At 38.5% G+C, this 26,541-nt stretch overlaps 2 protein-coding genes across 3 annotated transcripts; both read right to left on the bottom strand.

Moving 5' to 3' along the window:
* Positions 1–7,632: 7,632 nt before the first annotated feature.
* On the bottom strand, positions 7,633–16,459 carry NME5 (NME/NM23 family member 5). 2 transcript variants are annotated; one of them, XM_027096558.1, is made up of 4 exons: positions 16,324–16,459; positions 16,042–16,216; positions 9,330–9,535; positions 7,633–8,664 (listed from the first exon to the last, which is right to left on the bottom strand). In XM_027096558.1, the coding sequence occupies exons 2-4, from the start codon at positions 16,168–16,170 to the stop codon at positions 8,541–8,543; spliced, it is 459 nt and encodes a 152-aa protein (XP_026952359.1). In that variant the 5' UTR covers positions 16,171–16,216; positions 16,324–16,459; the 3' UTR covers positions 7,633–8,540. The 2 variants fall into 2 exon arrangements, with proteins under 2 accessions (XP_026952359.1, XP_026952370.1); XM_027096569.1 differs by having other exon boundaries at positions 16,042–16,456.
* A 72-nt stretch (positions 16,460–16,531) lies between these two features.
* LOC113614773 (bromodomain-containing protein 8-like) lies at positions 16,532–26,520 on the bottom strand. The gene is made up of 7 exons (XM_027096547.1): positions 24,247–26,520; positions 23,123–23,392; positions 22,120–22,277; positions 19,598–19,687; positions 19,431–19,499; positions 18,014–18,191; positions 16,532–17,444 (listed from the first exon to the last, which is right to left on the bottom strand). The coding sequence occupies exons 1-7, from the start codon at positions 24,640–24,642 to the stop codon at positions 17,394–17,396; spliced, it is 1,212 nt and encodes a 403-aa protein (XP_026952348.1). The 5' UTR covers positions 24,643–26,520; the 3' UTR covers positions 16,532–17,393.
* Positions 26,521–26,541: the final 21 nt, after the last annotated feature.

Below are 26,541 nucleotides of genomic sequence, written 5' to 3'. Positions count from 1 at the left end.
CCTATGTTTTCCTCTAAGAGTTTTATAGTGTCCGGTCTTACATTTAGGTCTCTAATCCATTTTGAGTTTACTTTTGTGTATGGTGTTAGGGAGTGTTCTAATTTCATTCTTTCACATGTAGCTGTCCAGTTTTCGCAGCACCACTTATTGAAGAGACTGTCTTTTCTCCATTGTATATCCTTGGCTCCTTTGTCATAGATTAGTTGACCATAAGTGCGTGGGTTTATCTCTGGGCTTTCTATCCTGTTCCACTGATCTACACTTCTGTTTTTCTGCCAGTACCATATTTTCTTGATTACTGTAGCTTTGTAGTATAGTCTGAAGTCAGGGAGTCTGATTCCTCCAGCTCCGTTTTTTTCCCTCAAGACTGCTTTGGCTATTCGGGGTCTTTCGTGTCTCCATATAAATTTTAAGATTTTTTGTTCTAGTTCTGTGAAAAATGCCATTGGTAATTTGATAGGGATTGCATTGAATCTGCAGATTGCTTTGGGTAGTACAGTCATTTTCACAATATTGATTCTTCCAATCCAAGAACATGGTATATCTCTCCATCTGTTTGTATCATCTTTAATTTCTTTCATCAGTGTCTTATAGTTTTCTGCATACACGTCTTTTGTCTCCCTAGGTAGGTTTCTTCCTAGGTATTTTATTCTTTTTGTTGCAATGGTGAATAGCAGTGCTTCCTTAATTTCTCTTTCAGATTTTTTTAACATTAGTGTATAGGAAAGGAAGAGATTCCTGTGCATTAATTTTGTATCCTACAACTTTACCAAATTCACTGATCAGCTCTAGTAGTTTTCTGGTGGCATCTCTAGGATTCTATTTGTATAGTATCATGTCATCTGTTCTACTTCTTCTTTTCCAATTTGTAATTCTTTTATTTCTTTTTCTTCTCTGATTGCCGTGGTTAGGACTTCCAAAACTATGTTGAATAAGAGTGTGAGATTGGACATCCTTGTCTTGTTCCTGATCTTAGAGGAAATGTTTTCAGTTTTTCAGCATTGAGAATGATGTTTGCTGTGGGTTTGTTGTATATGGCCTTTATTATGTTGAGGTGGGTTCCCTCTATGCCCACTTTCTGGAGAGTTTTTATCATAAATGGGTGTTGAATTTTGTCAAAAGCTTTTTCTGCATCTATTGAGATGATCATACGGTATTTCTTCTTCCATTTGTTAATATGGTGTATCACAATGACTGATTTGTGTATATTGAAAAATCCTTGCATCCCTGTGAAAAATCCCACTTGAACATGGTGTATGATTCTTTTAATGAGTTGTTGGATTCTGTTTGTTAGTATTTTGTTGAGGATTTTTGCATCTATATTCATGAGTAATATTGGTCTGTAATTTTTTTTGTACTATCTTTATCTGGTTTTGGTATCAGGGTGATGGTGGCCTCATAGAATGAGTTTGGGAGTGTTCCTTCCTCTGCAATTTTTGGGAAGAGTTTGAGAAGGATGGGTGTTAGCTCTTCTCTAAATGTTTGATAGAATTCACCTGTGAAGCCATTTGGTCCTGGACTTCTGTTTGTTGGAAGATTTTTCTTTTCTTTTCTTTTCTTTTTTTTGCGGTATGCAGGCCTCTCACTGTTGTGGCCCTCCCATTGCGGAGCACAGGCTCCAGATGCGCAGGCTCAGCGGCCATGGCTCACGGGCCCAGCCAGTCCGCAGAATGTGGGATCTTCCCGGACCGGGTCACGAACCCGTGTCCCATGCATCGGCAGGCAGACTCTCAACCACTGCACCACCAGGGAAGCCCTGCTCTGATTTCTCTGCTTCTGCTAACTTTGGGTTTTGTTTGTTCTTCTTTCTCTAGTTCCTTTAGGTATAAGGTTAGATTGTTTATTTGAGATGTTTCTTGTTTCTTGAGGTAGGCTTGTATAGCTATAAACTTCCCTCTTAGTACGGCTTTTGCTGCATCCCATAGGTTTTGGATCGTCGTGTTTTCATTCTCATTTGTCTCTAGGTATTTTTTGATTTCCTCTTTGATTTCTTCAGTGATCTCTTGGTTGTTTAGTAACGTATCGTTTAGCCTCCATGTGTTTGTGTTTTTTACATTTTTTTCCCTGTAACTGATTTCTAATATGATAGCGTTGTGGTCAGAAAAGATGCTTGATATGATTTCAATTTTCTTAATTTGCTGAGGCTTGATTTGTGACCCAAGATGTGATCCGTCCTGGAGAATGTTCCGTGTGCACTTGAGAAGAAAGTGTAATCTGCTGGTTTTGGATGGAATGTCCTATAAATATCAATTAAATCTATCTGGTCTATTATGTCATTTAAAGCTTGTGTTTCCTTATTAATTTTCTGTTTGGATGATCTGTCCATTGGTGTAAGTGAGGTGTTAAAGTCCCCCACTATTATTGTGTTACTGTCGATTTCCTCTTTTATAGCTGTTAGCAGTTGCCTTATGTATTGAGGTGCTCCTATGTTGGGTGCATATACATTTATAATTGTTATATCTTCTTCTTGGATTGATCCCTTGATCATTATATAGTGTCCTTCCTTGTCTCTTGTAACATTCTTTATTTTAAAGTCTATTTTATCTGATATGAGTATTGCTACTCCAGCTTTCTTTTGATTTCCATTTGCATGGAATATCTTTTACCATCCCCTCACTTTCAGTCTGTATGTGTCCCTAGGTCTGAAGTGGGTATCTTGTAGACAGCATATATATGGGTCTTGTTTTTGTATCCATTCAGCAAGCCTGTATCTTTTGGTCGGAGCATTTAATCCATTCACGTTTAAGGTAATTATCGATATGTATGTTCCTATTACCGTTTTCTTAATTGTTTTGGGTTTGTTTTTGTAGGTCCTTTTCTTCTCTTGGGTTTCCCACTTAGAGAAGTTCCTTTAGCATTTGTTGTAGAGCTGGTTTGGTGATGCTGAATCCTCTTAGCTTTTGCTTGTCTGTAAAGCTTTTGATTTCTCCATAGAATATGAATGAGATCCTTGCCAGGTAGAGTAATCTTGGTTGTAGGTTCTTCCCTTTCATCACTTTAAGTATATCATGCCACTCCATTCTGGCTTGTAGGGTTTCTGCTGAGAAATCACCTTAACCTTATGGGAGTTCCCTTGTATGTTATTTGTCGTTTTTCCCTTGCTGCTTTCAATAATTTTTCATTGTCTTTAATTTTTGCCAATTTGATTACTACGTCTCTGCGTGTTTCTCCTTGTGTTTATCCTGTATGGGACTCTCTGCGGTTCCTGGACTTGGGTGGCTATTTCCTTTCCCGTGTTAGGGAAGTTTTTGACTATAATCCCTTCAAATATTTTCTCAGGTCCCTTCTCTCTCTCTTCCCCTTCTGGGACCCCTATAATGCAAATGTTACTGTGTTTAATGTTGTCCCAGAAGTCTCTTAGGCTGTCTTCATTTCTTTTCATTCTTTCTTCTTTCTTCTGTTGCGCAGCAGTGAATTCCACCATTCTTCCAGGTCACTTATCCGTTCTTCTGCCTCAGTTATTCTGCTATTGATTCCTTGTAGTGTAGTTTTCATTTCAGTTATTGTATTGTTTACCTGTGTTTGTTTGTACTTTAATTCTTCGAGGTCTTTGTTAAACATTTCTTGTGTCTTCTTGATCTTTGCCTCCATTCTTTTTCCGAGGTCCTGGATCATCTTCACTATTATTATTCTGAATTCTTTTTCTGGAAGGTTGCCTAACTCCACTTCATTTAGTTGCTTTTCTGGGGTGTTATCTTGTTTCTTTATCTGGTACATAGCCCTCTGCCTTTTCATCTTTTCTTTCTGTGAATGTGGTTTTTGTTCCACAGGCTGCAGGACTGTAGTTCTTGCTTCTCGCTTCATTGATTCCTTACTGCACTTATATTCAAGACAGAATTCCATACGTTGGCCCACTGACTACACTATGTGTCCTCTATTTACCTCTTCAACCTCATCTTAGTGTCTCTTCCTCCAAATCTTTCAGTTTATATATGTGCCATGTACCATATTCTTTCCTGCTCATCACTTGAGCACTTGCTGTTCTTCTCCTAGAATGTTCTTCCCTTTCTCTGGTTAACCACTATTTATCCTTTGGATCTCAACTAAAATGTCACTCCTCAGTCGGGCCTGTCTTGTTACCAGTCTCTCATGATACCCTCTAATTGCCGTATAGTACTTACCACACAATAACTATGCAACTCTTAGATAATAACTATGCAATTATATAGGTAATTATTGTTTAGTGGCTATCTTTTGAACACTAAACTATAAACTCCATGGGAGCAGAAACCTCATCTATTTTTTATAATTTTATTTTTTAAAGTTTTATTGAGGTATAATTCCCTTATCATGAAATTCTTCCACTGAACTATACAACTTATTTTATTTATTTTTTTTGCGGTACGCGAGCCTCTCACTGCTGTGGCCTCTCCCGTCGCGGAGCACAGGCTCCGGACGCGCATGCCCAGCGACCACGGCTCACGGGCCCAGCTGCTCCGCGGCATGTGGGATCCTCCCGGACCGGGGCACGAACCCATGTCCCCTGCATTGGCAGGCGGACTCCCAACCACTACACCACCGGGGAAGCCCCTATACAACTTATTTAATAAACTTATAATTGTGTGATCCTCACCGCAGTCCAGTTTTAGAAAACTTCCATCATCGCAAAAATGTTTCCTTGTATTCATTTGCAATTCACCACTACCACTCCCACCCCCAGCCCTTGGCAACCATGAAGCTTCTTTCTCTTTCTAAAAACATCTTTTCTGGACATTTCCGATAAATGGATCATAAAATATATGGTCTTTTGTGCCTGGATTCTTCTACTTTGCATAATGTTTTGAGGTTCACCCATGTTGTAGCATGTATCAGGAGTCTGTTCCTTTTAATTGTTGAGTAGTATTCCATTGTATGGCTGTATGGCTATACTAAATGCTGTTTATCCATTGGTGAACAGTTGGACTGTTTCCAGTTTGGTGCTGTATTAAATAATGCCACCATGAATATTCACATGTGTTTAAGTAGAGTTATGTTTTCATTTTTCTTGTGTGGGTACATGCTGCCAGGAGTAGAACTGGTAGTGGAGTTACATGTCACGTGGATGTGTTAACATTTTAAGAAATCACCAAACTGTTTCCCAAAGTGGCTGTAACATTTTACAATAATGTATGGAGAATGCCAGTATCTCTATACCCTTGCCATTGATTATAGCATTCTAGTGGGTATGCAGGTGGTATCTCATTGTTTCATTTGCATTTCCCCGATGATTATGTTGAGCACTTTTTCATGTGCTTATTAGCCATTCATCTTCTTTTGTGAAATGCCTATTCAATTCTTTTGCCCAGTTTTTAATTCAGTTGTTTTTCTTAGTATTGAATTGTAAATGTTCTTTATATATTCTGGATACAAGTGCTTTACCTGATAAATCATTTGCAAATATTTTCTCCCAGTTTGTCGTTATCTTTTCATACTTTTTAAAAATATATATATATTTATTTATTTTTGGCTGCATTGGGTCTTCGTTGCCGCGTGTGGGTTTTCTTTAGTTGTGGCGAGCGGGGTGCTACTCTTCACTGCGGTGCACATGCTTCTCATTGCAGTGGCTTCTGTTGTTGCAGAGCACGGGCTCTAGGCATGTGGGCTTCACATGGGCTCAGTATTTGTGGCTCATGGGCTATAGCGTGCAGGTTCAGTAGTTGTGGTGCATGGGGTTAGCTGCTCCATGGCATGTGGGATCTTCCTGGACCAGGGATAGAACCCGTGTCCCCTGCATTGTCAGGTGGATTCTTAACCACTGTGCCACTAGGGAAGTCCCCTTTTCATACTCTTAATGATGGCTTTTAAAGAAGAAAAGCTTTGAATTTTGATGTAGTCCAATTTATCAATATCTTCCTTTATAGATCATACTTTTGATGTCATATTTAAGAGCTTTGTCCAACTCAAGGTAATGAAGATTTTTTACATTTTCTTCTAGATGTTTTTAGCTCTCATGTTTAGGTTGATGATCCATTTTGAGTTAAATTTTGTGTGTGGTGTGAACCAAGGGTCTAAGTTGTTTTGTTTGTTTTTGCATGCGGATATCCAGTTGTCTCTGCACCATTCGTTGAAGAGCCCACCCTCTTTCCATCAAATTTTCTACATACTTTTGTCGAACATCAATTGTACATAAATGTAAGAATCTAATTCTAGATTCTCATTTCTGCTTCATTGATCTTTATGTCTACCCTTATGTCAGGACCATACTGCCTTAATTATTGTGGTTTCATAATAGGTTTTGAAATGAGGTTAGTGGAGGTCCTCCAACTTTGTTGTTTTCAGAATTGTTTTAGCTCTTCTAGATCCTTTGCAGTTCCATATAAATTTTAGAATCAGCTTGTCAATTTCTACATAAAAGCATTCATAGACTTTTATAGGGATTGTATTAAATTTATCAATCAATTTGGAGAGAACTGCCGTCTTGACAATATTGACTCTTCCAGGAACAAGTGATGTCTATTTATTTAGATATTCTTGAATTTCTCTCAGCAACATTTTGTGCTTTTCAGTGCACAAGAATTTCACTTCTTTTGTTAAATTTATTATTAAATATCTTATTTTTGATGCTACTGTGAATAAAACTGTTTCCTTAACTTCATTTTTGGATTGTTTGTTTCTGTTTTTGCTGACCATTTATTATTTGTCTCTGACCACTTATTATTTGGAAGTTGGAGGACTTCCACTAACCTGATTTCAAAACCTATTATGAAACCACAATAATCAAGACTGTATGGTACTGACATAAGGATAGACAATAAAGATCAACGAAGCAGAACTGAGAATCTAGAATTAGATTCTTACATTTATGGCCAACTGATTTTCGACAATAGGGCTGGATGAATTAATGAGAAACTAAAATGGGTTTTCATGTTTCTTACATAGATAAACTTTCAATGTACTTTTAAAAGCTTTTTCATGGCATAATTTATATACTGCATTGTATATTTATTTTTATAGACTTTTAAAATACAGTCTTCTTGAAAAGAGCAGAGACATCTTATTCATCTTTGTATTTCTGGCACACAGTAGTTAACTCAATAAATTTGTTGAATGAATGGAATATAGCAAAGCTTTGAATCAGCCATCCCTATTAAAAGGGAAGGGAAGAGCACTAGCTTTTTCAAGGATTAGGAATATGTTTTAGAATATCTTTGCAACTTGCTTTAGTGACTCCTCATCATATAGGGTTTTGCATATAGTTCCTGACTGACTGCTAAGCAAGAGGGAGCTCATATCATCAACTCTGAGAACTTTCTCTCAAGAACTTCACATTCTCATAGCAAGAGATCTGCAAGGTAGTAGGTAATAAATCATTTATCTTTATCCTACAACTGCTGCTTCTCAAATGTCTAACTGTATCTAGAGGATTAATTAATGGGTAAAATCAATCTAAAATAACAGTTTAGGGATATAACCCTATGAGTAAGAAGTGCTTCCAAAAATATCTTCTACTTAAGATAAATGAGCTTTTAACTCTATTTTAGTTAAAAGCTAAGGAGGAAAAGTCTAATTCACTAGTAGGACTAAATCTAAAGATCTATCACATTAAAAAGACATCTCATGTTTAAGATGTGCTCCAAAATAATATGGAAGCAGGAAAAGTAGGAGCAGGGGTTATAGATGAAATAATACTGAACTAAACCAACTATACTTCAATTAGAGAAAAAAAAGACTGACCAAAATTGTTGAAGCTGGGTGATGGGTTCATTAGGAGTTTATTATACCATGCTATCTACTTTTGTGTAAATATTCCACAATAAACAGTTCCAACGAAAAAAATATCTTAATGGGATGGATACGACAGAAACTTCTGTCACAGAAATAAAGTATGTAGTAGGCAAATCCTTTTTGTGTACAGATATCTTTAAAACAGTTTTTGTTCAAAAATCTGAACTTTTAAATCTCCAAGACAATTTTCAATTTTCTTTGAATAAATCTTCAGCAGAAAATACTGAGGAACAGGTCTAAATTACTTAGAGAAAAAAAAAAAAAAGCCAAAAAAAATTCAAAATTGCCCAATGCTTAGACTTTTCTTTATAATGAAAATCACCAAAACTCCTTTCTGCTCTAAAAATATTACTGAAAATAAACTAAAAACCTCAGTGCTGCTCCTTATTATACCCACTTATAAAAGGTTTATAACTTTCATAACAGGTTGGAAACAAAAAGAGGGCCTGAGAACTATTAATTTCATAAATTTACTGTTTGTTAGACAAACAGGAAACTGTTAGAGAAAATGGCAAATCAGTCATAATTTCCAAAGAAGATTCTTTTTCAACTGTAACAAATTTGACTGATGCATTTAGGGATAACTAAAAGGAATTACAACACAGAAGAAGAAAAACCCAAGAGAAAAGAAAGAAAAAAAAGTAAACTCTTCTCAAAATATTCCCTAGAGGTCACAATTTAGTTCTGAGAAAAATGTTTTCTACTCTTGGCTTCAAGTTAAGTAACTACAATTTGACAATATGACAATATGACAGAATATACTGGAGAAAAACCCTGTTATCTTCCTTCCCAGCTTCATCTCCAAAATAAAAGAGAAAGCAAACAAGTAGATGCAACTAATTACTCATCTGTAACTCACCTGCAGGAAACATGAATCGCATTTCTCTTTCTGCTGCAGCAAAATCATTACTTCCATGAAGTGCATTCCTTAGCTCATCTGTGCCATAAATTGCCCTTAGACTAAAAGCAAGTTAGAGATGATGACCATCCAATCTGACATACTTTCTTTACTTTTTACATATGCATTCTATTTAGGAATTTTACAGAAGCATCGCCACTTCTCACATATGGAGGTCTTAATCTATTTTGAATTTAAGCATAAATCTATCTACATGAGGGTCAAGTATATTTAAATCTGTGGGAGGGATACACTGGAAAAATAAGAGTTACCTGGGTGAAAAAGAGGTGTTGTTTTGTGACAACTGAAAAAGCAATGCATTTTCAAAGTGCAAGAACTCAATGCCCTCTGGTTTCCAGACATTAATGATAATGCTGAAAATCTGAGTTTCTGGTCCTGCGTTACCAATATTCTATAAAATACCATACCAATTTTCCCATGAAAAATCCTACACCAGTGGCAGTTTAATTCAAGGATGAGAGAAAAATAAGGCTAGTCAACCATAAATCAAAATTCTCTGAGACCTTTTGTGGTATTTGATATTAAAATACACATTTAAGCAGTTAAAACACAAAATGGACCTCCCCCACCCAGCCCTCCACCACCACCAAAAAAAATCAGGTTATTTAGGAAAACTTTCAAATTAAAGGAAATTCCTATTACAATGAAATCAGATCTTTTTTTTCATTTTCATAGCTGGATTCCATTTCTCCCCCAGGAAAGTTACCTGTCTGGGTGTGTCTCCTTAGCTACTAAGCTATTACTTGGTCCCAAGAGTTCTTTCCAGTAAGAGATGGCTTTAAATCTAGCTAATATCATGGCAACAAGTGGTCCAGAACTCATGTAAGCTGTTAAATTGGGGAAAAACATTTTCCCATACTGTTCCACATAAAAGTTACTACAGTGCTCAGGGCTGAGACGCAGTTTTCTTCTCTAAAAGAGAAACAAAATGAACAAAAGCATTATTGACAGTTCAATAATACCTCATTAAGTCATTAATAACTTGAAATTAGTACCAATCTGACCACAAATTTGAGATTTATTTTTGTATTATGAACGAAGGGCAAGATAAGAAAGTTAAATGTAGGCTGTAAATAAGAATTATTTAACCTACTTAAGAAAAACTATTCCTGTTGGGCAGCCTCTTTCAACATATGGTATGTTAATGACAAATTCATCATATCTCCTTCTTAAAGTAAAAACACGCCAATCATCAATATTCTGTTAATACGTACTTTGTATAAAGCAACAAAATTGAGGGGCTTCCCTGGTGGCACAGTGGTTGAGAGTCCGCCTGCCGATGCAGGGGACACGGGTTCGTGCCCCGGTCCGGGAAGAGCCCACATGCCGCGGAGTGGCTGGGCTCATGAGCCATGGCTGCTGAGCCTGCGCGTCCGGAGCCTGTGCTACGCAACGGGAGAGGCCACAACAGTGAGAGACCCGCGTACCGCAAAAAAAAAAAAAAAGTAACAAAATTGGACTTTAGAATATTCCAAAATCATCTTTCCCTATCTATTTGTGATATTTTCCTATTCATTGTGAAATTTTCCTACATATTTAGAAATAGTATGCAGTATAATGATGCAGTAAACAAGTTTTTCACTGGAACATGAAAGTTGTATATTCTTTATTCTGGTTCTGCCATAAATATGTTGATTCACTATGATCTTAAGAATAATTAGTTAGCATTAAGTTTGTTAATTTGAAAGAATATGAAATGTTTGGGACAAATAAATGTTAATTTTGTTCACAAATGAGAAACTATATGAATTAATTATTAAATTTTAAAAACCATAGAAGCTGAGTCAGTCATTCTTCCAATTAGAAAGCATCACATTTTCCCTAAGAGCAACTCTTTGAGTATATCTCATTTATTTATTTATTTTTGGCTGCGTTCGGTCTTCGTTGCTACACATGGGCTTTTCTCTAGTTGTGGCAAGAGGGGGTTACTCTTTGTCGCCACGCACGGGCTTCTCATTGCAGTGGCTTCTCTTGTTGAGAAGCACAGGCTCTAGGCACATGGGCTTCAGGAGTTGTGGCAGGTGGGCTCAGTAGTTGTGGCTCGCGGGCTCTAGAGTGCAGGCTCAGTAGTTGTGGTGCACGGGCTTAGTTGCTCCGTGGCATGTGGGATCTTCCCAGACCAGGGCTCGAACCCGTGTCCCCTGCATCGGCAGGCGGGTTCTTAACCACTGCGCCACCAGGGAGGTCCCTTGAGTACATTTTTTAAAAAATAACTCCATTACTACTGTTTATCAAATTCACTAAAGGTGGATCAGGAGGGAAAGGGCTCAAAATAGAATACAGGGATTCAAAGTAGACATCAAGGAAAACTTGCTGGAGTAAGGATGATGAGACATGGAGATAAATTACTAGGGGAAGGCTAAAAATCTCCAAGATTAAGGCAGATATCTATCTTTCTAAAATGGGTTAGAGGGCTTCCCTGGTGGCGCAGTGGTTAAGAATCTGCCTGCCGATGCAGGAGACATGGGTTTGAGCCCTGGTCTGGGAAGATCCCACATGCCACAGAGCAACGAAGCCCGTGCGCCACAACTACTGAGCCTGCGCTCTAGAGCCCGTGAGCCACAACTACTGAGCCTGTGCTCTAGAGTCCGTGAGCCACAACTACTGAGACTGTGTGCCACAACTACTGAAGCCCACGTGCCTAGAGCCCATGCTCCGCAACGAGAAGCCACTGCAATGAGAAGCCCGTGTACTGCAACAAAGAGTAGCCCCCGCTCGCCGCAACTAAAGAATAGCCCAAGCGCAGCAATGAAGGCCCAATGCAGCCAAAAATAAATAAATAAATAAATTTATTTAACTAAATAAATAAAATAAAATGGGTTAGATTTTCCTGAGAGTACAGTGTGAATTTTACCAAGTGACCTACCTCTTAAAGTCCCTTCCAAAACTATCATGTGTCTTCAAGTTTCAGAAACTTGATAAAATTGCTTGGTTTGTAGAGAGGGATCTAAACTGCCCAGAGCAAGAATCTTGTAGAGATGCTTACTAGGTAAGTCAGCAATGCTATGAACAGGCTCTACTGGACAAACATAACATTCTCACTAGTCAAGGATCAGTTACAGTACTGTAAAAAAAAAAAAAAAAAAAAAGGTGCTGACATCTATTCTCATATTAAAATTCATACAGTCAAGAAATAGAAGAAATTTGAGAAGTTATAACAGTGCCTGATTTAGTATAATCCTTGATTCTATTATTTAAAATTAAGATATGCCAGTATTTGTGATTCTTATGCATATTGATTTGAGTGTTTTTTTTCCTGCACTGTAAGCCCTTATCTGCCATTATACCCCTTAACAAGCAAGGGAAGCTATATTCTGCAGGTATGCTAGCTAATGCAGCGTAATTTTAAAAATTAAGGGCTCATCTTAAACTAAAGTTGATACTGAATCAGTGATTCCATCAGTTGCTTTAAAATTAGATCAGATAAACTTTTTTGAAATTTAGATTAATATTTTCACAAAGAGGGAATTCCCTGGCAGTCCAGTGGTTAGGAGTCTGTGCTTTCACTGCCAAGGGCATGGGTTCAATCCCTGGTAGGGGAACTAAGATCCCGCAGCCGCGGCCAAAAAATGAATAGAAATCAACAACAACAAATATTTTCACAAAGAGGAGTTATTAGTTTGTAACACAGGAAAGGCTGCCACCTACTGAAAGAATACATCATATTTTAGGAGTTTTTTCCTAGATGGAACAAGAAAGCCTCAAGTTCAAGGAACTCCCACCTATAATAGAGCCTACTTTTAAAGCATACAATACAAAGGACAAATGATTCCACTGACATGAGACACCTGGAATAGCAAAGTCATAGAGACAGAAAGTAGAATAGTAGTTACCAGGGGTAAGGAGAGGGCTGAACTGGTAGTTAGTGTTTAATGGGTACAGAGTTTCAGTTTGAGATGACGAAAAAGTTCTAGAGATGGATAGTGGTGATGGCTGCACAACAGTGTGAAGGTACTTAATTCCCCTGAAATGTACGCTTAAAAATGGTTAAAAAGGTAAATTTTATGTTGTGTATATTTTATCACAATTAAAACAAAAAAGAAGCATACAATATACCAAGGCGTTCTTTGGTTTGAAACTTCTTGCTGACTAGGGAAAGTGTTAAATATTAGCTTTTACACTAAGTTTTTTTTTCTAACACTGTTTTAATTTATAGTTATCATTAACTCCTTAATTATTAAGTTTTTCACTAATTCTTTTCAAAATATGGATTTAAAAGACAAATTGGGAACTTTATATTATTTGTATACTTTGTTTCTTTCTCAAATTAATGAGTAACATACTTACAGGGCTAAAAAATTCAAAGCAATATAAAAAGGTTTATATGAAAAATCTCATTCCCATCCCTGTCCTAACCCAGCCTGTTCTTCCTCGCCCTCAATATGCAACCATTTTTTAATGGTTATTTATCTCCTAGTTTCATTTTGCAAATACCGGCAAACATGTATATTACTTTTTCTCTTTCCATCATAGAAAGTAGCTACACATTGTTCTGCATCTTGCTTTTTTCCATAAAAGGACACAGAGAGGTTTATAATTAGTTGCATAGTATTCAATTTGGTGGCTCGCCAGGGTCAATTTAACCAATCTTCTAATGCTGGGTTGTTTTCAATCTTTTGCCTGTAAATAAATAATGCTGCAAAAAATAACCTAGATATAGGTCACTTCATATTAATACATGGGTTATAGGAGAGATTCCCAGAGAGTACTGCTGGGTTTAAGGGTATATGCATCTGTAATACTGATAGATAACTGCCAGATCCCCTTCCATAGGGGTTATGTCATTTACTTTTATATTCTTGCCAGATGGTATCTCAGTGTCATTTTAATTTGCTTTATTCCTGCTTAGAGATTGAGCATCTTTTCCTATGTTTCAGAAGCATTTGTTTTTCTTTTTCTGTGACCATCCACATGTACTGCCCATTTTCAACTGAATTTTTATCCTGTTCTAGCAGCTTTTATATACTAGGGAGATTAGCCTTTGTGATATGAATTACAAATCTTCTTCCGAAGTCTTGTCATTTGTGTTTTGACTTTGCTTATTATGTTTATTTGGCCATGTGCAAGTTTTTTATATTTATACTTTTTTTTTTTTTTTTTTGCGGTACGCGGGCCTCTCACTGTTGTGGCCTCTCCCGTTGCGGAGCACAGGTTCCGGACGCACAGGCTCAGCGGCCATGGCTCACGGACCCAGCCGCTCCACGGCATGTGGGATCTCCCCGGACCGGGGCACGAACCCATGTCCCCTGCATCAGCAGGCGGACTCTCAACCACTGCGCCACCAGGGAAGCCCCTATATTTATACTTTTATCAATCTTTTCCTTTACGGTACCTAGACTTTATTTTTTTTTAAGTAAATTTATTTATTTATTTATGTCTGTGTTGGTTCTTCATTGCTGCACATGGGCTTTCTCTAGCTGCAGCGAGTGGGGGCTATGCTTCGTTGCAGTGCATGGGCTTCTCACTGCGGTGGCTTCTCTTGTTGCGGAGCACAGGCTCTAGGCACACGGACTTCAGTAGTTGTGGCTCGTGGGCTCAGTAGTTGGGGCTCGCGGGCTCTAGAGTGCAGGCTCAGTAGTTGTGTCGCATGGGTTTAGTGGCTCCGCAGCATGTGGGATCTTCCCGGACCAGGGCTCAAACCCATGTCCCCTGCATTGGCAGGTGGATTCTTAACCACTGCGCCACCAGGGAAGCCCGAGTTTTCTCCTTTTTCTATTTTCTAAAAGATTCAATAGGCAATATGACACTGTATATTTATTAGAGAATAAAAAACTGAAATTTCAAATAAGGATGGTAGAGAAAAAAGGAAGATTAAAAATATTCCATTCTAAAGACGCAGACATAGAGAATGGACTTGAGGACATGGGGAGGGGAAAGGGTAAGTTGGGTCGAAGTGAGAGAGTGGCATGGACATATATACACTACCAAATGTAAAACAGATAGCTAGTGGGAAGCAGCTGCATAGCACAGGGAGATCAGCTCAGTGCTCTGTGACCTAGAGGGGTGGGATAGGGAGGATGGGAGAAAGATGCAAGAGGGAGGAGATATGGGGATATATGTATATGTATAGCTGATTCACTTTGTTATAAAGCAGACACTAACACACCATTGTAAAGCAATTATACTCCAATAAAGATGTTTAAAAAAAATTCCATTCTATTTAAGTTTCTTTAAATTTGATAATGTTTAACAACACTCTATATTCATTTTCAAAACTATCAACTGCAGAACAAGTATAAGGCTTAAAACATTAAAAGTTTGTAAATAACTGGAAAAAAAAAAAAAAACAACCAAAAAAACACCCAACAGGGGCTTCCCTGGTGGCGCAGTGTTTGAGAGTCCGCCTGCCGATGCAGGGGACACGGGTTCGTGCCCCAGTCTGGGAAGATCCCACATGCCATGGATCGGCTGGGCCCGTGAGCCACGGCCGCTGAGCCTGCGCGTAAAAACACCGAACAGTCAAGAGAAGACCAAGTAAATAGACTGTGGCTCATCTGTACAGAAGAGTATTACACAGAAGTTAGGAAGAATGAGATAAATTCACATGTAATGATCTGGAATGCTATCTGAGGGACTCTGTAAAGGGGGTCAAGGGAAGGGGACTGTCCTACTTTATGGGGGAAAAATGTTTGTAAATGCATAAAAAAAATCCTGGAAGAACAGGAAAGTGTTAAGTGGTTGCCTCTCTCTGGAGTTTAGGACTTGAGCTGGGAGAGGAGAGATGGAAGAAAAAGAAATTTTACTTCTCATTTTATATCCTTTTGAAATGTGAAAAAACTTTTGTAATATTATCACATATAGCTTTTATACTTATAAGAATAAACCTAAATTTCATGCTAAATACTAAGGATCTAAATGGGCTGACACATTTACATAAACATTTTTAAAAGGTAAAATCAAAGGTAATCTTGGACTTCCCTGGTGGCGCAGTGGTTAAGAATCCGCCTGCCAAGGCAGGGGTCACAGGTTCGAGCCCTGGTCGGGGAAGATCCCACATGCTGCGGAGCAACTAGGCCCGTGCGCCACAACTACTGAGCCTGTGCTCTAGAGCCCACAAGCCACAACTACTGAAGCCTGCGTGCCCAGAGCCTGTGCTCCGCAACAAGAGGAGCCACCGCAATGAGAAGCCCACGCACTGCGACGAAGAGTAGCCCCTGCTCACTGCAACTAGAGAAAGCCCGTGTGCAGCAACAAAGACCCAATGCAGCCCAAAATAAAAATAAATAATAATAAATTAATTTTAAAAAATAAGGTAATCTAAAATAACAGTTTAGGGATATAACCCTATGCCTAAGAAGAGTTTCCAAATATATCTTCTACTTAAGTGAATTTTAAATTCTATTTTAGTTAAAAGCTAAGGAGGAAAAGCCTAATTCACTAGAGAGAAAAAAAACATGATGATCCTGCCCAGAAGTTACCTGAACAATGGTGAATCCAGATCTGAGAATAATATCTTGTATCTCCTCCTCTTTGTCAACAATATCTGGTTTGATAATGGCCAGAGTCTTTTCTACATAGATCTGAGGTGGGGGCATTGATAGCTCCATTCTGGCTTTTCAGTGTACAATTTAAGAGATTCTTGACTGGTATCAACTGTAATGACAGGCACCCCCCACCAACCCAAATTTAATGTAATTGTGACTAAAGAGCATTATCAGGTGCTTAATTTTATTAATTTATAAAGCTGGAAACTGTCATACCTTTTTCAACAAGAAGCGTCTCAATAATACGATTTCTACTCTGCTTCTAAGTCCTGCGGTGGGTTTTCCTAAGCACTTTCATGGAGGTGGAGAGACCAAGGAGCAAGGCGAAAGCCTAGACCCTTGGGACCCAGGAGGAGACTAGGTCTGCAACCCTCCGCGCCGCTCACCGGCCCGCACCACCCCGCCCCCCCCCTCCGCCCCCCGGGGAAGCTTAGCGTCAGGCCCGGTTGGAAAGGAGAATCCCTGACCCTCTGTGGGCTGCACCCCCAGATTCCTTCCGAATCCGACCCTCAACTGGGCACTCACCTCAGCCCGGGCTCCTGGAGAGTCACCACATGTTGTTGCTAGGAGACCGGAAACCCAGCTTAGAGACGGTGGCTGCAGAGGCCCAATTCCAGCAGAGCGCTTGGCAGCCCTTGGCTAGCTCAAGAAAGGGAACCAGCCACAGGCATTTTTATTCCCCTTGCACATCTTAAAAGCAATAGACGTTTTCTAACATTTTCCTCATAATTTATCTTACTTCATCCTCCTAGCCATTCGAAGGACACTTCAATTATCTCCACTTTATAAATGATGAGACAAATCATACACACTTTCCCTCGTCCTACCCCAGCCCCTCCCAGACAGTGTATGTAAGAAAACCCACGTTAAATACCTTCCTTATTTCACCAGATAATGCTATCCCCTCTATTCCCAGCTTCTGTAAACATTAAAAGGCAATCTTTGACTTGTGAAATAACATTTATTTAAAGAGCAGTAAAAGAAGTTTCATCTATTTACCTCTAAATTAAGCCTATGAAACAAAGACATGGGCAATACATATGGCATAACCCCAAATCTCAGCTTTCTGTGTTTTCTTTGTATTATGTCCACGGGCACCTTTAATTCTTTGATTGTAAGTTAAGGCATTATTCTTATTGGAAAAGAAAACAGAGAAATGGTAAACAAGTACTGGGATCTTCTCTAGGTCAGAGTCTCAATGAAAGATCCAAATTCCAGAAAAGTTCAGGGTAGCAGCTCCAAGTTAGCAAAATAGGTTTTCCATCATCCATGGGGCTGGTTAGTTCTCATTCCAGACTATTTAAGACTCTTCTTTCATCTAACCAAATACTCAGCACCTACAGGGTCAAGGCAGACAACAAGCTATGAATCTTTATGGAGGTTTGAAAGCAGTTTTATTTCTTTCTCCGCAGAGATTCAACTACACTTTTTTTCTTTAAAGTAAGAAGCTGCCCAGAAAAGAAACCCTCAAATGTCTTCTTCTGGCTACCATATCTTACCTTCTATAGATGGGACAATGTGAACATATATTAATACCAACAGGTACAGCAACCAAAAAATGGACAGTGACTCCAGCCTCTGGTTTGCATGTTCAGCCCTCTGACTTGAGGCTCTGGAAGCAGATGCGCCCATTATTTATCTATCCCCAGGTCTCTTAAGAGCTCTTCATTGCTGCCTGCCTTCCTAGACTATTTTATTTCACTATCTATTAAAGCTGGTCCCACAGAGGCTCAGAGTTTTCCAAACCAGCAGGTACAATGTCAGTCCGTCAGGTCCTTGAATCACCTCTGAACATAAACTCTGGGAACGCAAGGTCACTTCAACACCACCCTTATTCTCACAGACTTTCTAAAATCAGATTCCAGAAACTACATTCCTTTTTCTTGCAGCTCTCTACCTACAGTACCTGAATCTGTTCCAAGACTTCTCGCTGCATCTCCACAGCCATACGGTACACCTGATGATCAGAGTCATTGTACATCACAGCATTCTGGAACATCAGCATCAGGTCCCTCTGGAACTGAGCCACGGTGCGAATACGTCCCTTAGACAGGTTCCTTTTCAGGCTAGTTAAGTCCATGGGTCTACAGGTGGCCAAGAGAAACCAGAGGAAATCAAACCTTCATGTGGAACATGTGGTGACCTAACATGCTCTCCTGAAGAACTAACCAGCTCTTAATGAAAACAGTAGTAAAGATAACAATCCCCATCAGATAATAAAATAGCAATAGCAGCTAACATACGACTGCTTACAATAAGCCAAGTGCTATGCTAGATACTTTCTATATGAACTCACTTGATCCTCTCAATAAACCTATATGGTAGGTACCATTGTCACAATTGGCAATGAGGAACCTGAAATCAAAGAAGTTAGGTACTTGCCCAAAGTCACACAGCTTAGTTTCCAATTCAGAAACAGCCTGACTCCAGAGCCCACAGGCCCAGCCATTTCACTTTACAATTGGAGGTATCAAAGTTATAAAGAGCTCCAATGATCAGTTTGTCACAGGGTAGTTACTGACCGATTGTTTACAATGTGTAGTCATATACTACGTATTTAATCAACTGTTTTTACTGTATCATCAAAAGCTCAGAGGTTTTTTTTCTTCTTTCATGGAGATGAAAAGAGAATCAAGTGAATATTAAGGTAAATATTATATAATGCAACACAGAGAGTGGGTATATAAAAGGCGGCACAGCAGCGTAGAAAGAGGACTGAACTGGGAGGTAAGACTCTGGGGTTTAGTTCTAGCTCTGCTATTCACTGTTGATCACAGACAAGTCATGACCACCTCTGAGTCTTAGTTTCCTCATCTACAGAATTAAGGAGTCTGTCTCCAAAGGTTCTTTTCTGATCTTTTATACACTACTAACACACACTGGTTTATGACAGCATTTTAGATGAACTATGCTATAAAAATCCAAAATACTGCAATCAACCAGTGTTTATAACATCCATTTGGATTACCATCTTTGCTTTAGCATACCTATAACTGCCTGAATGAATACAGTGTTCCTTTTAAAGTTTTGCTCTGAAATAACAGTGCCAAAAACTACCAAAGGCAAATGTAAGATTATAATAAATGGATCATACTACTTAAAAGTCAATACTGATAAAAGCCTCTTTATCCTTTTGTTCCCTATATTCTCAAATGAGGACTGAGCTTACCTTACCATAACTTTATAAACTTGTTCAGCTGTAAAATATATCTTGAGCTTAAGTAATGTAAATGAAATAAATAAATAATCTAACAGATGTGAAATAAAGTATGAAAAGACAGATATAAAAGCAACCAACCTTTCTTGACCCCATTTCCACTAACCTTTTCACCACATCCTTGTATCCTGGGGCCTGCCTTTCTGACACAGGCTTCAGAAACAGACTGCTGAACCTGTTAAGGGACAAACCCAGAGAGGATGAAGAAACCCTGGAAAGTCACCCTAAATGAGAAGAGTGGCTGTGAATACCAAGAGTGGCTTGGAGTCCTACCTGTGACTGGCTATCATCTTCCAGACTGGCAGGAGAGTCTTCTTAAATAGCAAGTGATCCTGAACAGGGTCACTATGGCCTAGATCAGACCTATAGGATAAAGCAGAGCAGAAAACAAACAGTAACTTCACAAATGGTATTCTGTTCCCCCTAGATGCTTGATAAGGTTTCCTCAACACATAGTGCTCCTAGTTAACATCTGAAGGAAATAACACCACAGGAATGAAAACATGCTTTCATAAAGAACCCCAGACTCTATAAATATTCTCTTACTGATCAGTATTATCAAATGAAGTGGTTAAATTCTTGTAAAGTGTACTAAAAATAGGCAACTGCCTTTGCCTTTTGGAATCTTGCTGATTTGCCCTTTAGCACCTGTGACTTTAAAGAACTGGTCTATAAAAGTAGTCTTTGTTCACTGATGTCTCCCAAGTTCCTGGTACATACTAGGTGCTCAAATAAGTATTTGATAAATGAATCTGGTCCTGTTTTTTTATGCAGAAATATGCCACATTAAGAAGTATCTCTCCCATACTTCCAGAGGAAAAAATACTTGGTTTCATATCCCAAGGAATTCTCTTACACTTCATCTGAATGCTATACAATTTAAATACTTTTCCTTTTCACTCTCCTCTGTATAGTAATCTTTAAAATACCAAGAAAAATCCATTTCTCCTCATGGTCCTTCCTTCTCTGGGCTAAACTGCCTAATTTATTTAGTTTTTCTTTAGAGGTGCAACTGCTCAATGTTTTATTTCATTTTATAATTTTCCCAGTTGGCAAGTTTTCTATTTACCCCAAAGTTAAACATCATGTTACACTTCACACTTTATACACTGCATTATTCTCTCTAAATAGGCTCTCTTCACACCTAAGGTTTCACACCCTCATTTTGCTTTATGTACCACATTGTGTGCATCCATTTGAGCACAACTCATACCTTATCATTCTCCAATTTGAACAGCTCCACATAACTATTCATTTTCATGATGCACTATCTCACCTGTATCTAAATTACATACCACAAAAATCAATTTTTCCTTAAGCCCAGAACCCTATAAGAACAAGGGACTTAAAGCCCAAAGCAAACCTCTTCCTTTGTCTCTGATCAGTCAGTCAGAATAAACAATAGGTCCTTGGTACTGATGCAATTTTGTTCATATAGCCACAGAACAGGTATTTATTGTTTCCATTACGTGAAAGGTACTACAATAGGTTTTGTAACTTCATAATCAATCACCTTTGCAATATTTTAAGAAACAATCCCTTGCTTACCTTTATTTCCATCTATTTGGAAATGCATGCCAAGCAACTACAAGTGAAAGTGTGGGAGTGGAAAGGATATGCACTTAGACTGGTACTCCAAAGGTTCTACTTTACTCCTGAGAGTCAGTACAGACTAAGGAAGAAGCCAGAAAAGAGGGGCCTAGGGAATGTCTATCTTTCAAAGTAGTTTTAAGGTTCCCTAGTGATAGCACAAGAACTCAAATGCCTATCTCCCCTTAAGCTATCTAGCCAAGCAGACTCAATTACTAATATCTACTGCTTTCTAATAAAGATTTCATGTTTAACCTAAATTCTAAGATAAGAGTGTGGTGTTTGCATTTCAAGATGCTGAAATGTCATGAGATAAAACATCCCAGATTATTAAAGATTTCCCGTTTTGGGGATAGTCATCATATGCCATCTGCTCATACTCACAAACGGAGTTATAGAAAAGCAAAGGAAGCAATTCTTCAACAAGCTAGGTTTTTAGCTGTATTCTATTTGTGTAACAAAAATTTGTAATCTGCTATTTACAAAAATATATATGCATGGCTCAGTTGTATACCTTAAACAAAAGAAGGCTAAAATAATTACTGGTTTGCCTCCCCACAGATAATGTGGGTGGATCTGGGATACATCAAAGAAAAAAAAACAGTTCATACTATCTTCTCTCAATACTTAGACACAAAACTAGGCCCAGAAAATGAACTATTTGTTACATAACAAAAATAACTTTGTTTTTCTGATTTAAAAAGAAATTCACTTTACTGAAAAAAATTAAGATTCTAAAATGTGACCTCTGGCCCCATAGTTATTTATGTTAAAATCAGATAATTATATAAACAATTTCCCAAGATGTGTGAAAAAGGAACAAGGGCGATAATAACTTAAAAATAATTTTTAATTTCAAGTTAGTAGGAGATGTTTTAGTATTTTTAAAAGTATAGTTTGTATAATAGTAGACTTGAGTGACAATCTGACTCAGCAACGTTTCCTGAATAAATACAGAGAGAAGGATTACTTATGAAAGAGATTCTTAATGTTGATAAAACAGTCTTGTTTTATAAGATGAAAGCATATAGACTGCTATTTATACAGTAAAATTATATTTAATTATATTACTAGTGTTTTCGAGCTCTAATTCTCTACTTTTCAATTTACAAAAGTAATCAATGCCCGTGGCAACAAATTCAAGTAGGCGTAAACAGATGTAAAAGTATTAATCCTAACAACATGGGATAAAAGTCTATACTTACAGCTTTGAGGAGGTAGCATGGCTGAAAAGGATATCCACCAGAGGAGTCTCCTGGATGCTGAAGCTATCATCACACTCACCTGAAGAACGCTGGTCTTCCATCTCTGACACATACCCTTCACTCTGGTCCTGCTCTTTGGATTCTTGCTGAACCTCCCCCTGGGAATGCCAGGAAACAAAGGAAAGTTTAGAAAGAGATTTACTATCTTCAAGGTAATTTTTCTTGCATGGGGTAAATGAAGGCTGATCTTAAGGTAAGAATAGGCCAGTTATATAAAGCTATAGAATAAGTTGGAGAAAGGTGACTTAACTAGACCTAAGACAAAGAATTCTTAGAGAACTCTGACTCTGTATCCCAAGAAAAAATGAAAAAGCAATATACTCTATTATAGATAGATGTTGTTTTCTTTTAAAACTGTCATTATTACTTGTGGCCCTGGAGCTAACTAGTCTAGCTGGCCAGATGATATTAATGATAACGGTATTCTAAATTTTACTGATTGCTTACTATGAGCCAGGGACTATGCTAAGTGCTGCACATGAATTATCTCATTTAAAACTCACAGTACACCTGTAAGGTAGAGCACTATTATTCCATTTCAGCAGAGAAAACTGAGGTTCTAAAATGTTCACTAGGGCTTCCCTGGTGGCGCAGTGGTTGAGAGTCCGCCTGCCGATGCAGGGGACACGGGTTCATGCCCCGGTCCATGAGGATCCCACAAGCCGCGGAGCGGCTGGGCCCGTGAGCCATGGCCGATGGGCCTGCATGTCTGGAGCCTGTGCTCCACAACAGGAGAGGCCACAACATTGAGAGGCCCACATACCGCAAAAAAAAAAAAAAAAGTTCACTAACCTGCCTAAGCCTACACAGCTAACTGATGCTAAAACCAGGATTTAGACCCAGGTAACTGAACTCTCTGGAGTTAGCCTATGTTCTCTAACCATTCTGCCTGCCTCTTTGGGCAGAGGACTGATCAGACAGCTGGTTTAAGTTATTCACTTACCTCTGCACTCGCTGTGGGTTGTTCCTGAAGTGCCCAAATATCTGAGGGAGGTGGAGCCACCTCTGGCCTTCCATTTTCTCCCAGTAATGACTTCTCAGTTACCAAGGGGTCTACCTTGGCTGAAAGCTCTTCAGGCTCTTTGCAGGGCTTCCCCTCTCCTTCAGTAGCTTCAATTCCCCTCGCCTCTTGTTGTCTGATGCCAGATGAAGGGGAGCAGCCTTCACCTGATTCTTTTTTGCTAATGCACAACGGCTCCATTAAATAGACTACCTGCAATCATAGTTTACTGTTAGATGTATAAGAACACCAGTGGAAATCATCATCTACATATCAATAATGCCACATCATAACACTACTACCACTGTGACTAAGTTTGAGATGGTAAGGGTTAATTGATTCATTCAGTCATTTTAAATTTATCAAATATCTTATATACACAGGTACTGGGCTAATTGGTTGGGATCTAACAGTAAACAAGATAGACATGATTCTTGCCTCAAGGAGCTTATGTTCTAATTTTTCACCTCAAGTGTCAACTCAAATCAACTGGTAACGACTGTCTAAAAAACTGCTGAAAACTTTGTCTGCCACAAACAATGCAGATAGAATTAGCAATATGTGAACAACTGGCAAGACCAGATTCTTGCTGGTCTTGACCTAGGTTCTACTGAATATGTAGAGTTGCCACATAAATATAAACTCTCTGTCCAACTCTTTATTTCTGGTCCTTAGCCCTTCACTAGGGAAATACGAACACTGCAAAATATTGCCTGGAAGTCTTAACATTATAAGCTTCAAGGGGAGTTTGGGCAAGTGTCACCTCCCATGACTCTGAAAGAATGAATTACAAGGATACTCCTAAAGACAGGCCTATATACAGAAATCCCACTTCCTCTGATCAGGCTCCTAATGACTGGGATCTTAGAACATTCAGTCAAAAAGTACATATTTGGCACATGTTTTGTATCAGCACGAAGTGCTGGAGACACAGAAATGAACTCAGTTCCCGCCTATGTGGACCTTATATTTTAGTAAACAATAATGAGAGCAGTAGATATATGGGTAAACATTCTCTTAGGAAGTTGAGATTCTTCCCACCTTTGGAAATAATGGCTCCCCATTACCTCAGAGATAAAGTGGAGGAGGTTCTGGCGGCTGACTTGCTCCGCCTCTTCCTGAGATTCCTCACTGCCACCGTCCCCCACAAGCAGCTCACGAGGTTCTCTCCCTGGGCTGCTTTCCTCTAGTTCCTCAGCCCCTGGCTCCTCAGTTTCCCTCCAGCTGCCCAAATCAAGATCCAAACTGGAGTCCCATGAGCTGAAGAGTGACCTACAATCGTTGCTCAACTCAGAGTCATTGGGATAGTCTTGTTCAGAATCCAACCAAACCCATTCATGCCTCATCTGTAAATACACAGAAAAAAATGCATTAAATTCACTCAAATCAGTATTCCTAAGGCATTTCCATCTCCCAATTTTGGTAGAAAGATAAGGGGTCAGAAATTTTTTTCGACTCAACATTAGGAAGAGTAAAAACTAGCTGAAGGGAGACATCAAGAGAAAAAGTGATCCGTCATTGGGAATAAAGAAAAAGCCCTATGTCAAGCAGTATAATAGAATTATCACCCAATAATTATTTGTTGTTAGATTTCCTCATACTCTAAAAGAGAAAAAACTGGAGCACTGCTAGCTGAAATGAATGCCTCTATCCCAAACCACCCTTAAACTCAACTGCAAGGCAACAATTTTGATGGACAAGGGATCTTTTCCTCAGCATACAGACATTTTTAACCTATCAACCATTAAATCCTCAATGCATACTAAGATACCTGTGGCATCCTTCTGGTCATATCCAGCTCTCACTTCTCAGAAAGAGAACTGCAAATCAAGTTTTAAAAATATCTTTCCTTGCTTTCAGTACACTGCACTCCTGGCTTTCTTAGTCCTTCATCCTCTCCCTTTTACTACTTTAATACATCCATCTTCTATGTTCTTGTTTGGGCCTCTGCTTCCTTAATATGTCCTTAAAAAAATGTAGCTACTTTGAGGTTCCAACTTTGATCTTTATTAAGGTGGCTTCCAAATCTCTCCACCTTTACTTTTTATATGCATTCTGGTCTCATTTCTCCATGTACCCAAAGGTCAACTCCCTTAGGTGCCCTACCATCTCCTTCAACTCAACACTTATAAAACTAAAATCACTTTTCTTTCTGAACATCTCCCAATAATTGTTTCTCCCCAAATTCCTTATGCCGATCAACACTATTTTCTTAGTCCTATTTTGACTCTTTCTTCTCTTATATTCAGTAAACAAGTCCACTTGCCAATTTTCTTCCACAATAATTTTTCTTAATGCCCATCCTTTACATCTGAATAAATGTGATAGCCTCCTGGTCAGTTTCTCTATTCTTAATCCAACCTGCTCTGAATAGTCTCCCTATTCAATGCTTTACAATAGCTATCACCTCAAATTTCTCAATCTGTCACTCAAAGCCCTCCATAAATCAAGCTCTATTTTGTCCCCTTAGCCTGGTACCTGTAATTCACTATTCTTTAATATGATTCCTAATTACATTAGTCTCCTTATTTCCCCCACCTCAGATGCCTATACCTTAATTTAGCTTGCTAAGCTTGTAAATCACGTTCTCTACCAACCCAAAATCTACGTCCTTTAATGGACCTCTTCCTCCACAAACTTCTCCAACTTTTAGGGCTCCGTTGCTTATATCATATGCATGTTTGCAGACTGCTTTGGGAATGTACTGTAATTGTATTTAATTTTCTAACTCCTGGATTGATTGAACTATCACTCACAAAGACGGTATCTTCTACTTCCTTAGGATCCTAGCAAGCTTTATAGTTTTACTTAAGCCAAAAAGATCCGTGACTTCCAATCATAAAGTTCTATATCTTTCTCAAGAAGGCTCAAAATACTAGACAATACCCTATTAATCTCCATCTCTTTTTAATAAAAAGCTCACTAGTTCACTTCACTGATTTAGTTTTTATTTAGTAACAGAAGTTGGAATAAACTCAGGTGATAAACTTGATAACGGAGTTTAGCCTTCAAATAGTAATGTTATGAATTCTAAAATACACAAGAACCCTACACACAGAAAGGAATAATAATATACTATTCAAGAAATACCATGTGCAAAGACAGTATAAGTAAAACAAATGCCGAGGATAAAGATGCTACCTATATCCATGCTTTAATCTTCTTTAAGCAATGACATAAACAGAGAATTCTGAAAACCTTAAGTTTTACCAAACATTGAAGAAACGCTGAATAAGGCAGTACTTACAGCACAATGCAGTACTTTTAAACATTATAAACTCAATCTTGGTTACTTACCTTCTCTGACCTGTAGTAGAACAGTTCATATTATAAGACCACTTTCCCCCCAACAATCTCGTTCC

This window comes from Aethalodelphis obliquidens, unplaced genomic scaffold (genome assembly GCF_003676395.1).
Source record: "Aethalodelphis obliquidens isolate GAN/ISIS:26980383/991018 unplaced genomic scaffold, ASM367639v1 scaffold4, whole genome shotgun sequence".
Lineage (NCBI taxonomy): Eukaryota > Metazoa > Chordata > Mammalia > Artiodactyla > Delphinidae > Aethalodelphis > Aethalodelphis obliquidens.
Note: the sequence above shows the minus strand (reverse complement) of the source record. Positions and strands in the feature narration are given on the sequence as shown.